This window comes from Sus scrofa, chromosome X, assembly GCF_054392235.1.
Source record: "Sus scrofa isolate SSC_HxYL_T2T_F1_AM1 chromosome X, Sscrofa_HxYL_maternal_Yorkshire_Landrace_v2.0, whole genome shotgun sequence".
Classification (NCBI taxonomy): Eukaryota; Metazoa; Chordata; class Mammalia; order Artiodactyla; family Suidae; genus Sus; species Sus scrofa.
In genome coordinates, this window is record NC_139401.1 from 64,614,424 (window position 1) to 64,631,177 (window position 16,754).

General features: G+C 40.8%; 1 protein-coding gene across 13 annotated transcripts in view; it reads right to left on the reverse strand.

Moving 5' to 3' along the window:
• OPHN1 (oligophrenin 1) overlaps positions 1 to 8,222 on the reverse strand; it is a 631,870-nt gene extending 623,648 nt beyond the window's left edge. For all 13 annotated transcript variants that reach the window (XR_002340743.1, XR_014835159.1, XR_014835161.1 and 10 more), the window contains exons 1-2: positions 7,559 to 8,222; positions 7,260 to 7,417 (exon numbers count right to left, since the gene is read on the reverse strand). Coding sequence is in view for 7 of the 13 variants with exons in the window: in XM_085007358.1 (XP_084863484.1) it covers positions 7,260 to 7,413 (154 nt within the window). In the remaining 6 variants the exon portion in view is untranslated. The remainder of the gene's footprint in view (positions 1 to 7,259; positions 7,418 to 7,558) is intronic.
• Positions 8,223 to 16,754: the final 8,532 nt, after the last annotated feature.

The following is a 16,754-nucleotide window of genomic DNA, read 5'->3' on the forward strand; positions in this document are numbered from 1 at the left end:
CTAATATAATGTAAATTCTATGCAAATAGTTTTAAATACAATGTCAATGCTTTGTAAAGACAATGTAAAGCAAAGAGCTTTAAATATGATGTAAATAGTTGCTAGCATGTGGCAAATCAAGTTTTACTTTTGGGAGCTTTCTGTAAATTTGTCCCCAATATTTTCCATCCCCAGTTGGTTGAATCTGCAGATGCAGAACCTGCAGACACAGAGAGCCATCTGTAACCCATGTCTTCCAAGGCACTGATTAAATGTCATGAGGATAATAACAGGATATCTGCTCACTGAGAATGTATATTACAACTCCTCCCTGCACCCCAAAGCATTATACCCACGCCAAAGGGATTAAAAGCTTTGGTTTCCCTCACTATAGAGCTACTCAGAAAGAAATGAAGTGCACCAGGTTGGCACATCTCAAGAAGCATTCATCAAGAGGATAATCACATAGGCTAGCATGATTCAAGTCATCTACCATGCTGGACCTGTCATTTGGATTTTCCCTTTGCCCACTCTCCCAGAGTAAAGATGAATTGGCTTTAAAGTTTATGACAGAATCAAAGTTCCTGTTGTGGCACAGCAGAAATGAACCTGGCTAGTAACCATGAGGTTACCATCCCTGGCCTCACTCAGTGGGTTAAGGATCCGGCAAGCTGTGGTATAGATTGCAGACGCAGCTCAGATCCTGCATTGCTGTGGCTGTGATGTAGGCTGGCAGCTATAGCGCCAATTCAACCCCTTGCCTGGGAACCTCCATATGCCACAGGTGTGGCCCTAAAAAAGCAAAAAAAAAAAAAAAAGTTTATGACAGAATCAATTTAGAGTGCTTAACTATTTGTGCAAAACAGTGGCAGCCTAGAAAAGAGCATAAAAAAGCCAGGAGGAGCCCTAAAACTCACTGTCCAAACCTCTAATTTTAGAAATGGGAAAACTTGGGTTCACAAAACTAATGACTTAGTGTCATACAGCTAGCTAGTGGCAGAGTTGGAACTAGGACCCAGATTGCCCATATACAAAGCTAGAGATGGCTCCACTAAGTGTATTCAATCTCGAATTTGCTTTTAAGATGGAATTGACACATCATTTCAGAAAAGCAATTATTTACCATATACGTGCTACAGTTGTGAAAACAGGAGATGAACAGACACCTCAAGAGGTCATCTTAACATAAACATCTAAAACTCTTGTCCTTAAAAGTACAGAATGAAAGAAAGTAACATTTTGGTATTCTTTTAAAACACAAGTTTCCATTAGTCCAAGACAGCCTATGTATTTGTGATCCTGCATGTATATGTGTGGGCTTAATGGTATAATTCTTTTTTTCTGACATCTGTTTTATACATACAAACATACATATATATAAAGTATGTTATCTTGGTTTTTGAAGGGCTATTTAAAATTTTATGTTTAATTAACTATATCTAGTCATTTATGATGGAGCATAATGGAGGATAATATGAGAAAAAGAATATATATATGTATGTGTGACTGGGTCACTCTGCTGTATAATAGAAAATTGAGGGAGTTCCCGTCGTGGCGCAGTGGTTAACGAATCCGACTAGGAACCATGAGGTTGCAGGTTCGATCCCTGCCCTTGCTCAGTGGGTTAACAATCTGGCTTTGCCGTGAGCTGTGGTGTAGGTTGCAGACGCGGCTCGGATCCCGCGTTGCTGTGTCTCTGGCATAGGCCGGTGGCTACAGCTCTGATTCGACCCCTAGCCCGGGAACCTCCATATGCCATGGGAGCGGCCCAAAGAAATAGCAAAAAAAAAAAAAAAAGACAAAAAAAAAAAAGAAAGAAAATTGACAGAACACTGCAAACCGGCTATAATGGAAAAAATAAAAATCATTTAAAAAAATTATGTTTAATTAAATCCTGTCAGTATACCAAAATAAGATGAAAATGCATGTAGGCATAAAATAAGTTCCTATAATTGGGTTAGTCATTCCTTTTACAAAAGATTAAACTACAATATGCAATGCAAAAAAAAAAAAAGTTATGGAATGGAATGTTAGAGCCGAAAGTGAGTTTATAGATACCTAACCATCCCTACTTTTGTACAGCTACAGACCTAGGGCCCCAGCAAAATGACTTGTGAAGGTCACAGACCTGATTAATAACAGAACCATCACCATACCCAAGTACGTAGACATCATGCCTAAGGTTTTTTTCCTATTATACCATCATTCTGCCTCAGCTCATTTGCAGTGACTAGTGGTGCTTCCCCAGTGAAACGTCTACCTAGAGACTATCACTTTCCATTTTCCTAGCTCATTAGAGTCCAAGACTCCTAGACTGTCAGAGGTAGATCACCTAGCTCAGGAGTTGCAACCTGATTAAATCTAGGCTAAAGGGAAATACATTATATTTAGCTACATTTTTTAAGTAAGGCTTTTTAAATGGGATGAGGTTGCTGGATTTTACCCCAATCACTCCAGCCCTATTAACCCACTTTCAGTAGCTTCGTATTTTTCTGTTTTCTCCTTGGCCTCTGACAGCCTATGAGCCTGGGACCCTGAATCCAGAGCAAGCATAATTAACAGCACGCAAAAGTAAAACTAGTTGATGGAAAATGTGAAATACAGCATTTTTTACCAATAACTATAGTCACTGCCTTACTAATAAAAAAATCCATTTAGGTTAACTAGTTATATCAGAGATCTGCAAACTACAATCAGTTAATCAAACTCAGGGCACAGCCATTTCTGTATGTTTCCCCTCAGCTGAGCTGAGAATAGTTTTTAATATTTAAAAAAAACTGAAAAATTCAAAGGGAAAATAATATTTTGTGACATGAAAATTATGTGAAATTCACTTTTCAATGTCAATATTAGAAGAGAGCCATTCCCATTTCACTGCTTTCTCAAAACAATGGCAGTTAGGTCATTACCACAGAGACTGCATGACCCTTAAAGCCTAAAATATTGCCCTTTACAGAAGAGGTCTACTGACCCCTGGGTTATATCAAAGAAACTTTAAAGTTGCTAATAAACCTCTAAAAAGTCACAAATATTTATGTAGAATTGGAACACCTTACACATCACTTTCAGATGAATCTTTCTAAAACATGGCTCAGACCACACCTCTCTCTACCTTACCAAAATCATCACTAATATTCCCTGCCTATAAAGACAGGTCTGAAGTATTTAACAGGTCCTGCACGGTCAAGGCCTCAACCTTCCATTGTAACCTTATCTCCCAAACTTCTCTTCCTGCACCATATATCCCAGATGACTTGAATTATTTGCTATCCCTTTACAATCTCCGTGTCATTCCTATTACATGAAATGTCCTGTCCTGCATATAGGGCAATGTGGTAAAATAAGCAGGGGCTTTACAGTCAGGTCTGGGCTCTAATTCAGACTCTTGCCATTATTAGTTGGGAAAGTTATTTAACGCCTCTGAACTTCAGTTTTCTCATCTATAAAATGGGAATAATAACCCTTGCTTTATAAGGCTGTTACAAGATTTTAATTCCTGGCATATAGGAACAGTTAAACAAGCAATAAGTATTATTACTTCTGCCCAATTACAATGCTATACCTCCTTTGCTTTTCCTTATCCTTCCATAGGGAAATGAGTTCTCCCACTAATGTCGCATACCATGGTATTCATCTGGCCCACTACTACCTTATATGATAATGACCTCTACGCATGTCTTATCTCCCCTCTTTGTCTGAGAACTCCTTAAAGGCAGGATGCATCTGTGACTGACTGTCTCATCTGTGACAGCCTTGACAACAATGGCTTGAATTTAGTAGGTAAATGATGTGTTCACTGAACTATATAACATTTATTAGGTGTATCATGCTGTGTTGGGATGTAAGCAGAGACTACATCACTTGTTCTAAATAACACCTAGCTTACGTGCATAGAAAATATTCAAACAATACCAGGGACCACAACTTCCAACATAAAAACAAGAACGAACCAAAAAGTGGGCAATATAATCTTTCAGAGTGTCAGTGTTTTTATTTTTCATTAGTTGAAATTATAATCACCATCTTGTACTCTAACAATTTATGAGTAGGTCACATTAAAGTGGGAGGGAAATCAACCACTTCCCCAAGGAAGACATTGAATATCATTCATAACATCAATTACCTCTGAGTAGCACAGATCTAAGAAAATCTAAATATTCAAACAAGACCTATATTTAATGAATTAATCATCACAAACAGTTGTGACCAAAATCTTTATCTAGAGCTCTATACAAAATCAGACACAAGCAGGAAATCAAGTTCTACCTAGACCACCAACTTTTTTTTTAATTTTTATTTTTATGGCTGCACCCACGGCATATGGAAGTTCCCAGGCCAGGGACTGAATCTGAGCCACAGCTGTGACCTATGCCACAGCTTGTGGCAATGCCAGATTCTTTAACCCACTGTGCTGGGCTGGGATTGAACCCGCACATCCACAGCCACAGGAGCTGCTATAGTGAGATTCTTAACCCAGTGCACCACAGCAGGAACTCCTAAGCCTAACAACCTTAACAAAAACTGCAGCTGGTCTTTGCAGCATTATGCATCAGGTTTCATTGGTTCCTAGAAACACTATCCATTTGACTGTGTGCTCAATTTACTAAGCTAAATAAAAAGGTGCCAATCATTTTTCTTTATTTTAATGCCAGACTCCAAATGACAGGATGAATCCACAAACATGTATACAAAATTAATTGCTGAGACATGCCAAGGTAGGGAATTACATTTTCCAACAAAATGACAACAAGAAATGTTTCCAAATACTTCTGCTTATGCATTTCCCTTTAGAAACCTACTGAAAAATACACACTCACCAGCAGATATGTTATTAACCTGAAGATGTATTATTAACAACTTACAATGTTTAACTGTTTCCATTTACAAAACACTTTCATAATCCATTAACTCCTTTGAGCCTCAAAGCAACTCTGAGATGCTTAGAGGCTCAAAGGAGCCTCAAAGGAGATGCTTTCTATTTACTTCACATATATAATTACTCCCATTCTATAAATGAAGTAAATGATTTATGCCAAAATGGTGAAGCCAAGATTGTAACCCAACTCCCAATTCCAGTGTTCTCTTTTCCTTCTTCCTCCACGTAAAGCAAGAGGATACCTTTGTTTTGCTTCCACCCCACTTATTCTCAAAAAGTCGCTCAGCTAGCACAGTGTGAGGAAGCAGAGTGGGAGTCTAAACATCACTGTGGTTCAGACAGTGGGAATCATCCCGCCTTTGCCTCTAGCTAATCACATTTTTAGAATCTTAAAGGAAAGAAATGGAGTGTGGGTTAGCTGCTGGGTTTTATTTCTTAACTGTCCTATTTCTGGCTTTTTTATGTATACTCAGAAACATAAAACCACCGTAAATATCAAAAAGCCCCCCTGAACCAAAATATCTCTTGGATCTTTTGCCCACATGCAGTGGTTTAAACCTGCACAGTTGTTGACTCTTACCAATTTTAGTCTCAGAAAAGGAAAGAATAAAAACTGCAACTTGGCCCTAGCTTAGAAAACGTTTGCCCTTCCTCAAAGGTATTACTGAACTGTTTATTTTTTCTCAATAATCTTATTCTCTGTGATTCACCTTAGCTGGTCATTCTTTTTAGCACAAACACTTTCCGCTTACCCTACACTTGACAAAGCCACTCCCTTCCGGGGGCTTAGATGAGCTTCATTTGACTATGAAGTTAACCAAGCAGTTTACTGTAACAAGTAAATAAAAAGAAAATCCAAAATTCCCCCTTTCTCCTTTTAGGAACCCTCACCTTTATAACTACTTTTGTGGCACAGCCTTCATATCTTTATCCTCTTAAGGGACTCTATTAAGTGGCAACACACCCCAAAGCCTGGCCTAAAGTCTCTAAGGATCAGCATTTCAAATACCCCATCTTTAAGGTCCTTCTTAAATACCCCATCTTAAGGGAACTTTAAGGTCCTTTGAGGTCCTTTAAGGAGTTTACTCTTGTTCAGACTACAATAGGACAAACCATTAAATGGTCAAATTCAATCTAAGGACTAGCAGGAACTTGGAAAAGGTATATTCTGAGCAAAGTGGGCAGACAACACATGCAGGGAAAGCTCAGACTCCAAGGGGCAAAGCAGAAGAGCTGCACAACAAATACTATTGAGCCTCTGCTCCCAAGCCTCTCTCCTTGTTCTTGGTTGGCTGCATTTGTCTTAAGAAGGTCCCCTTAAGAAGGACCTAGACACAGTATTCAGGGGATAAATCCATTCAGAACCAAGTTATAAGCATACAGAACATATTTGTCAGTGGCTCTGACTTAATTTTTCATAATCATCTTTTAGCCAAGAAGAGAAAAAAATGAATTATCACCACCTATTCACTATCCTCCATTCTTCTGGGTATATATACTTTGGCACAAAGGATTGGTTTCTCTGCACTCTCCTTGAGGATGTTTATTATTCTTTCTCCTACTCCAAGCCTTCTGCCAACTAGCAGTAATAAAAACTCCACACACAGTGGGGAAGTGGGGGAGGGCCCCACAGCTGTCAGCTGTGGCCACTGGGAAAGCCAAGCCAGGTGAGGTCCCTTCAGCCCAGTGACTGCCAACCTCAGCTCTATAGTATGCTCCTGGGGGTGGGGGGTGTCCTTGTGCCAGGGATTAGGCAGGTCTTTGTTTCACCCTGGAGCAGAATTCAGTGGCATGTGAATTCATTTAATAAATGTGAACTTAAACCAACCTTGACCAAACTCATGGCTCATCAACTTAAAAAAAATCACTGGGACAAAGGTGCTGAACAAGAAAATTTCCATAGAAAATAACTTGCCATTGGAAATTTTTTACTGCCCCCATACTTATCTGTAGCAACCAGAGGCCTTGCAAGGAACAAAAACCCTGACTCAAGCTGCTGGCCTGAATTCCCAATTCTTTAGGAGGTGCTGGGGCAGTTCCTTGGTCAGCTTGGATGTCCCTTTGCCCCATACATAGGTACTAAAAAGTCCAACAGTACAAGCAGACTGTCCCTTCCGAACCACAGTCTGACAAGAAAGGATAGTTATGGAACAAGAGAGTGCCTGGCACAGCTACAGATCCTGTCTAAGGAGGGCAAGGTCACTAAAGGGAAAGGCCCCAAATTCTAGTTGTACCCACTACCTTCAATTTTTACTGACCCAACTTCCAAAGTGTCTGGAAACCCATTTGCGTCACAGACTTGGGCTGGGAATCACCCTGAATCCTCCCTTCCCCTCTGGTATGGAAAAGCTCAAAGGCCAGAGCCACCAGCTCAAGGAAACTGCTATCGAAGCTTTCCACTTACTTCTCATTGCGCCGATAAGCGCGTTGCCGTCTTTAATCACGTCTTTGATGAATTTATTGGTCCTCTCCAGCTCCTGCTCATAACACTTGAGCCTCTCGCGGAAATCAGGGCTGTCCAGGTAGCAATCGCTGAACTCCAGCGGGGGATGCCCCATGGTTCTGAGGGAGGGGTTTGGAAAGAAAGGGAAAAGACACAAAGACCAAGAGCATTAGTGGCATAGTAGGGGGAGTGCATAGGGTACAGTGCGTGCAAGACCCGCTTAGGAAGCTGTAGCCTCCCTCCCTTTGGAAGACAAGTACCTGTTCTGATGAGATTCCTGGGGACAGCTGGCTGTTTTGTACCGGAAACAGGCGGCCTGGTGATTGCTTCAGGTGACCGGGAGAGCTAACTAACGCAGTTGGATCCTGGCGGGGTGCTACCTAGCAAGCAGCATGTGCCCTAGGCATTGCCCCCTGACAGTCAGCAGAAACTGCAGCTCGGCTCGCCTCCGGAGACCGGCCGGATCCTTCCTGGGCAATTGCAAACGTGACACTTCGGCCCGCCCAGGGTGTAGGCGGGGGTGAGCGCCGGGGATGGGAGCTGCCTCTCCTTGCTCCCTGCTGACTAGCCAGCTGAAGATTTCCTTCGCAGAACTCCAAGGGCAACCCGGATCAAACTGTCCCCTCCCTCTTCTTAAAGCCAGAGCCTTCTCTCCGCCCCGGCGAAGCCCTCGCACCGAGCCGGGGCACTCGGGCTCCTTCAACTGTATCTTACTTGCACCCTAGGGTCTCGTTAACAGTCCTCCGTCTCCCAAAGTTCCTCCTGGTCCAAGGCAACCGGCCTTCTGTCTTGTTAAGCGCCAGAGGGGTTAAACTGGGGCGGCAATGAAACGTAGCTTTCCTCCAAAGACGCCTGAGCGGGAAGAGGAAGGCAACACCACGACGCACAATAGCTGCAGTAGCCCGGCGCTTCCCTACGGAAACTGGGGAGCAGTCAAGCGCCCTAGACTCCAGCTGGAAAGCGTGGCGGCCTGGGAGATGTAGTCTTTCCGTTTCATGCCCTGTGACTCCTCCCTGCGATCTCCCCACCACCCCGCCGGGACAGCCGCTCTCGCAGAAAGGCATTCCCAGCCAGCCCCAGCTAATAGCCGTCCCTGCCCAGCCTCGAGGGGTAGGTGCGTAGCACTCTACTGGAAAGTTTCCAAGACTGCAGCAAGCAAGAACCCGGGAGGGATCTATTGTAGGAAACTGTGCCTCCCTTCCCCTTATTTGGCTAGGTTGTTAGTTCTTTTTCCTTCCTCTCTTTCCTGTCTCCCTTTGTCCAGCCCAGTTATTTTCCTCCTATGGTTCTCATTTCTATTGATCCTAGAGTTCTAATTCTCCCGCGCCTTCGACCTGAAGGGTTTACTCCTGCTCTTGGCTCTCTGCATTAAACTCAGAACCCCCCGCCAAAGAAAGGGAGGCTGTGATTAGGAGTTCAGTTTCCCTTGAATGGAACCTCAAGGTGTGGATTTTGTGACCCAACTCATTGCATAGGCCACTGATTAAAGCACATGATTTTCCAAGGGTAAGTGGAAAACCTAAGAGGATGTTACAAGTTGTCTTGCAGGTTCCCTGAGAGGTCTCTTGTCCGTTGTTCATTGTAGGAGAACTGGGGCTACTATTACAGGCAGCTGCTTTGAGATTAAGAGCAGCTAGGGACTGGAAAATAGTGTGTACACAGGTCAAAAGATTCATTTTAATTTTGGAGAAGTGTTTAGATTACATTGCTCTGTGCAGAAAACCAAGAAAAGCCAGAACTGAAGGGGATTGCAGAGAGTGTTAATGGCTAGCCCACCTGTGTTAGTGTCTTATTGCTGCTGTAGCAAATTACCACAACCTTGATGACTTGAAACAGCACAAGTTTATTATTTTACAGTTCTGGAAGTCAGAAATTAAAAATAGACCTCTAGAGGCCAAAAGCAAGATGTCGGAAGGGCTGTGCTCCCTTCTGGAGGCTTGAGGGGAGAATCCATTTCCTTGCATTTTCCAGCTTCTAGAAGCTGTTCATATCCCTTGGCTCATAGCACCCTTCCACCATCTTCAAAGCCAGCAATGGCTGATCAGTTCTCTCTCTCACTTCCCCACTCTGACACTGACTTTCCTGCCTCCCTCTTTCTCTTATAAGGACCCATCGAATAACCCAGGATAATCTCCCCATCTCAAGGTACTTAAATCAGAGTCCTTTTGTCATGTAAAATAACAGGTTCCAGGGATTAAGACAGGGATACCTGAAACATTCTTTACCTTCCACACAATCTATATTCTTATAACCAACCCATCTCACTAATCCTCAAAACAATCTTACAAGGTTAATACCTATTTATACCTATTTAAAGATGAGATAGCTGAGTTGAAGAGAGGTTGTGTCTTGCCTAAGGACACACAGCTAGTTAGGTGGCAGTTCTTGAACTTGAACCTACCCTGCTCTTAATCACTACACTATATTGCAGTAATGGTAAAGCATCCAATGAGGAAACACTCTCTGAGAATTAATAGGAAGCCAGATCGGCAGGAAAGGGTGTGTGTGTGTGTGGGTGTGGGTGTGGCCATGCCCATGGCATGCAAAAGTTCCAGGGCGAGGGATTGAATCCGTGCTACAGCAGCAACACAAACCACAGCAGTGACACAAGCCACAGCAGAGACAATGCCGGATCCTCAGCCTTCTGAGCCACCAGGGAACTCCTATTTCCTACTCTTTTCATCTTTAGGAGAAAAGGTCCATTTTCTGGATAAGCATCAATACACGTACTAAGGGAAGATGCTCAATGAACAGGTACACAGTCTTTCATTCTAGCAAGCATTAACTTCATTAATTAAGTTAATTTTCAGTGTAGTGTGCATTAATTAATTCAACAAACATTGATTCAACACCTGCTATATGCTTTGATTTTTAGAGCCTATGCCTGTATTTTCATTATGATGAACATTACCACTGACATTAATGATGTTGGGTATCATCTAACACCATATACTCAAAGTGTTTTACAGTCATGTCTGTTATCCTTTATCTAGACAATGAAACAGAAGTGCAGAAGAAAACAAATGCCCTAGACTAAATACCCAGGAAGAAAGAGGGTTAAAATTGGAACTCACTCCTTCAGATAATAGCAGCATTAACAGCATTATCCTAGGTGCTTTGCACATGTTATACCTAACCCTGACAACACCCGCTATAGGATTGGGGTCTTCAAATTTTTATTCACATAACTCCTAAATTTTTTTTGAGTAGCTAGGTATTCCCTTATATATTTTTAGGTTGACATCTAAATTTTTTCATCATGTTTAGTTGGAAAAGGTATAATCGCTAGCATACTATACATATTGACAATTTAAAATAAAACAGTTATATTACATGTTTAAAGACATTCATCGTATGCTAGAAACCAGGGCAATTTGATGCCCACCATCAAACATTAAATGCAAAACAAAAGCGGTAACTTTTCTTTAACCTACAAAAAATATATATTGTTTCTTTTCGCTCCTTGAAATCAAATATCCATTGGATTCTCCCTACAGAATCATCTTCTGTCATAATACATTTTTATACTTGAAAGTCCTCTATTGATCTCCATATTGAGTTTCTCTGCACAAAAATATGTCCATAGATAGAAATTAAATTATTTTTATTTCCTCATGACCATAAGTCTCCAAGTATAAAAAGTCTTCTGGATTGAATTATAGTTGCAATTATTATGCATATGTAATTGTTAAGATATTATATATTGTGATTATTATTAAATATAAAACATATAATTTCACTGGAAATGCATCTCTCAGTGAGATGGAGAAGGCCTTGAGTTAAAGAAGATTCCTGGACATGAATACTTAAAATTGTTGCTTTATTTAGCCCCAAGGGTTTTTACCTCCTGGATAAAACTACCACAATATGATTCCTGACCTTTGAAAGGTATGCTCTCCTTAATGAGAGGCTGGGGGAAAAAGTTGGGAAAGGCAAACAGAAGGTCAGTTGCAAGGCAAATCATTTTTAGCATATAGTTCTAAAGGAAGTTGGTGGTTTGAAAATTGGTTCCCTTTCAACTTCATTCATATTTACCAAAACTTGGAAGGAATCAAGATATTCTTCAGTCGGTGAATGAATAAATAAGCTGTGGTACATCCATGCAATGAGATATCATGCAGTGCTAAAAGGAAATGAGCTATAAAGGCATGAAAATACATGAAGGAACCTTAAATGCACATATTACTAAATGAAAGAAGTCAATCTGGAAAAGTTACATATGGTAGGATGACAACTATGTGTGATTCTAGAAAAGGCAAAAATAGAGAGACAATAAAAAAGATCAGTGGTTGCCAGGTTGTGGGGAAAGGAGAGAGAGACGAATAGATGTAGTACCAGAGGATATTGCGAGCAGAGAAAATGCTCTGTATGATATTATAATGGTGGATGCATTTCATTATATGCTTGTCCATACCTATAGAACATACAATACCAAGAGTGAACCCTAATGTAAACTTTGGACTTTGAGTGATTATGATGTAAGTTCAATGTAGGTTCACCAAATGTGCCACTCTTGTGGGGGATGTTAATAATGAGAGAAAGCATGTTTTGGAGACAGGGGTATATGGGAAACCTCTGTACCTCCCTCTCAATTTTTGTGATCCTAAAACTGCTCTAAAAAATAAAATTATTAACGTTTTGCAGGAAGGAAAGAAATCCTATTTCCCCTGTTTCTTGTATGTCAAGGTAACACCACCTCCACAGACATTTTTTTTTTTTTTGGCTGCATCCGTGGCATGCAAAAGTTCACAGGACAGGGATTGAATCTAAGCCAAAACAGTGACCCAAGATGCTGCAGTGATAATGCTGGATCCTTAACCCAATGCACCACAAGAGAATACTTTGTTGTTGTTCACAGTCCTAATACAAGGCAATACCTCTTTTCTAAGCAATCACTCTATTTCAGGTGTGATGCTATGGAAAGAATACTGAATTTAGAGAAATGCAGGTAATACTGTTACCACACCAAACTTGAGTCCCCTCACCTGCTCATAGTAAAGCCAATCTACTGACACCAGGTTATGGTGAAGGAGAGTGCAGCATTTACTGTAAAGTCGCCAATACAAGGAGGACAGTGGCTCATGTTCAGCAAAGCAATTTAAAAGCCAGGTGAAGGAGTGGCGTGGCAGGGTCTGTCATCAGCTTATGTACAATTATCTGATTTATCATGAGGTAAAAGGGCAATGTCACAGGAGTTAACATTATCAATCCTTAGGCTCCAATAGGCTTATGGTCATCAAATAATTAACATATTCCATTGGTGGAGGGGGAGGGTTCACACCTGTAAAACAAATGAGGAAATGTGCATCAGATGCTATTATCTAGGTACTTCAAAGATGTGTTAAAACAGAAGAAATGGAAGAAGGGTCTGTCCCAGAAGGTCCCAAAGGGTACTGCTCAGTTACAACATAGACCTCAAGTCTGACTCCACTCTTCAGAAGCTCTGTGACCTTGAGCAACTCATGTAAACTCTCCTTGAAATAGTACCTTCTTCACTAATCTTTCTAAGGATTGACGAATAGATAATTCATTGGAAACTGCCTGGCACATAACTCCTCAATAAATGTTCCTTGAATCTAGTGCTTTTTCATTGTTCTTGTTCTGATGGACAGCACCAAAGAGGCAGAGAGGAGTCAGATTGTTCACAATAATATTCCTAGAGAAAGATTTACTGTTTATGTAGTAGCACAACTTGATTCCTGTTCAAGGTCATCATAGGAAAATAAAAAGTCATGTTCAGAGTAATTTACATTTCAACTCGCCTAGAAACTCTGGTCTGGTTTGTGGTGTAATTATTATGCTCTCTCAACTTTCAGGACACTCACAGGTCTGCAACATTGCAACATGGCCAAGACTCCCCTTGAGGATTTAAGAACTGGGACCTGAAACCTTAGAGTTAATCATTTTAGTGGATTACTTCACAGTGGACTTTCAGGACAGCTGTTAAGTCTCAACACTGTTTAACTCAGGTCATCCAGGATAGGAGCTTATCAGGTTGATGTGTCTGTATGTCTGTCCTTCATGCTTGAATCAGATCCTCTTAACCTAATGAAGGTGATCAACCTCCTATAAATTTCAAATTGCTTTCACAGCTTGAAAGATATAAAGAGAGGGAAAATAAAGAAACCACATGTTACAGATTTTTAGGAAAGGCAATGTACTTGCCCAGGGAAACCAAATGAACAGCCAGAATTAACTTAATATACCAGCTTCTGTTTCATCTCTCCGATCTAGGACCACAGCTAGCTTCGTTAAAATATTTCTTTACGGTGCTCATTAATCATTTGCTCTTCTCCACATATGAAAAAATGAAATGAATTATTTTAAAAATGGTCTGAGAGCCTGCAAAGAAAGGTAATTTTCCAAATGCTATTTTTGGGGGCTTCTGTAATTTATGAGATATGTTTTAAAAGTTTTATCCTAAAGATATAAAGTAATATCTTAAAACCCCTGTGCTTCTTTTAACAAATCCTTCTTAAACAAAAAGGTAAAGAAGATACAGAAGTTACTTAGCCTATGTCAGTAAAAAGAAGAGAAACTGAGGGGAAATGAGGTGAGAAGTGGAGAGAGAAGGGGTAGCATGGATTGGTGACTTCTCTCTCTCTCTCTTTTTTTTTCCTTTGGCTTTTTAGGGCCGCATCCATGGCATATGGAGGTTCCCAGGCTAGGGGCCTAATTGGAGCTGTAGCTGCCAGCCTACACCACAGTCACAGCAACACGGGATCTGAGCCGCATCTGAGACCTATACCACAGCTCATGGCAACGCCTGATCCTTAACCTACTGAGCAAAGCCAGGGATCAAACCCGCGACCTCATGGTTCCTAGTCGGATTCATTTCCACTGTGCCACCACGGGAACTCCAATTGGTGACTTCTCTTAAATCAGGCATGTTACAGAAATGATCTTATTTACTTTGCATAATAATTCAGTGAGGAAGGTTCTGTTGTCACTTTCATTTTACAGATGAGGCAATTGAAACTCAGAGAAGTTAAGCTACTTGGCTAAGGTCATCCAGAAAATAAATAATATACCAGAGTTACCGTCTGGTATATTCGACCCCTAGCCCGGTAACCTCCGTATGCCGCGGGTGCAGCCCTAAAAAAAAGGTCAAAAGACAAAAATAATAATAAAATAAATAATGTACCAGATTATTTAAATCTGGGTCTGAATCTGAATCCATTTTTGCCATTGCATTATAACACCTTCCAGTCCAGTGCATCAATATCTAATCTCCATTCCCTCCTGTTTATGTGACTGGATGTACTTAGTATGATAATATGAAAAAAATTAATTCAGGGTCATTCATTGATAATTACAGCAAATTATTTAAAATTATCCCAGGATAATATTAACAATGGCATTTTGTTGACTTCTCTCAAGAGCTAGCTGACAGCTCTGGCTTTGATGCTACATATACTGAACCCTTTAGGAATTTTCAGACTTGCACTGCATAAAATGTAAGACAATGTGCATAGCAGCTCTCCCAAACCCCACCACATAGCCAGCCTTGCCCCTGGTCCTAGTCTAGCCTAAATCCTACACTACTACTGGCCCCATTCTCAGCCCCTCTCTTGGCTCTGGTCCATTCTCCACTTTGACTGGACTTGGCCTAGTTTCTTTCCTTAGCCTAAGCCAAGATTTTAGGAGCTATAAGTGTAAATGGTTGAATGAAAGGAAAATCATTTTCCATCCTTTTTTGTACATCCAACTCTCTACTTATCCTCTCCTTACAATGTTTCTTGGTGAAAAAGCCATCAATTTTAGCTTCAAAAATGTAATCTATTTTAATCTATGTGATTATCTACCACAATTTTTTATTCATAGGATTCACTGCTTTCACCACTTTTTCATATTATTGAGTCCATGTCAAAGATGTCTGTTGGTAAGAATCTGGGGATTTTCTCCTTGTGGTCATTTTCTTGGTCCATTTTTTTTTTTTTTTTAGGGCCACAACCATGGCATATGGAGGTTCCCAGGCTAGGGTTTGAATCGGAGCTATAGCTGCTGGCCTATGCCAGAGCCACAGCAATGCCAGGTCCGAGCCGCGTCTGCAATCTACACCACAACTCACAGCAATGCCAGATCCTTAACCCACTGAGCAAAGCCAGGGATTGAACCCACAACCTTATGGTTCCTAGTCAAATTCATTTCTGCTACACCATGATGGGAACTCCCCATTTTGATTTCCAACTAGCCACAGTACAAAAGAAATTCCAAAGTCTATTAAATTCTGAGATACTTTATAAAAATGGTGAAAGTATGTCTGTTTACTTTTATACTCCCAGAAACTTTTAAACTTTTATACTGCCATCCCAGTACAGTCTGCTGGGTTTTCCCATTTTCTAGCATCTTCTAAAGGTAGAAACTTTCCAACAGTTCCTAGAAGCTCCTACTGACTAGTGGAAACTAATCATGTTCTACTAATGATTCTTGAACTTTGGTTTGTGTAAGAATCACATAGGATGCTTGCTAAAAATGTAGATTTTCCTAGACATTTCTCTTGCAGTGAGTCTGATATGATCTGGATTCAGGTATAGGCTGAGGCCAGGTTATATGAACTGAGGCCTAGAAGTAACAAGGAATAAGAAATGGGAGGAAGGGAACTTAGGTGAGTCCTTGGGGAATCTTAAATATAAATATTACGCATGATTCTGATGAAAGGGGTCCACAATCTAATCATACAATCTTGCTCATTGATATGGGGTTTTATCTAGTAAAAAGTAATGGAAGAGTTCTCTTGTTGTACAGCAGGTTAAGAATCTGGTATTGTCACTGCAATGGTTTGGGGTTGCTGCTGTGGTGCAGGTTCTGTCCCTAGCTCAGGAACTTCCACATGCTGTGGGCATGGCCAAAAAACAGGTAGTTTAGGCATGAGAGTCCTCATGCAACAATGACTAATAACATGAGTAAAATTTTCCAGTCCTCATTTTGACAACAGTTAGGCTTTATGGCTTCCATACTATTTCACCTTACCTGTGATTCTTTTTATTTGTTTGTTTTTTGTCTTTTTATCTTTTCTAGGGCCACACCCACAGCCTATGGAGATTCTCAGGCTAGGGGTCCAATCAGAGCTGTAGCTGCCGGCCTATGCCACAGCCACAGCAACATGGCATCTGAGCTGCGTCTGTGACCCACACCAGAGCTCACAGTGATGCCAGATCCTCAACCTACTGAGCAAGGCCAGGGATTGAACTCACAACTCCATGGTTCCTAGTCAGACTCATTAACCACTGAGCCATGATGGGAACTCCTTACCTGCGATTCTAAGCTAATAGTTAAATAAGTGTGATTAACTCTGACATTTGTATAATATTTTATATGTGGTCATTTTCATTCATAGCACATTACATGCTTTTTTAACACAATTGCTGTAATGATAAATTGAGAAAAATAAAACAACTAAAATATTCTTCAAAAGGTTTCTGGTCCCAAGGCAGTAAACCAAGAAGAAACATT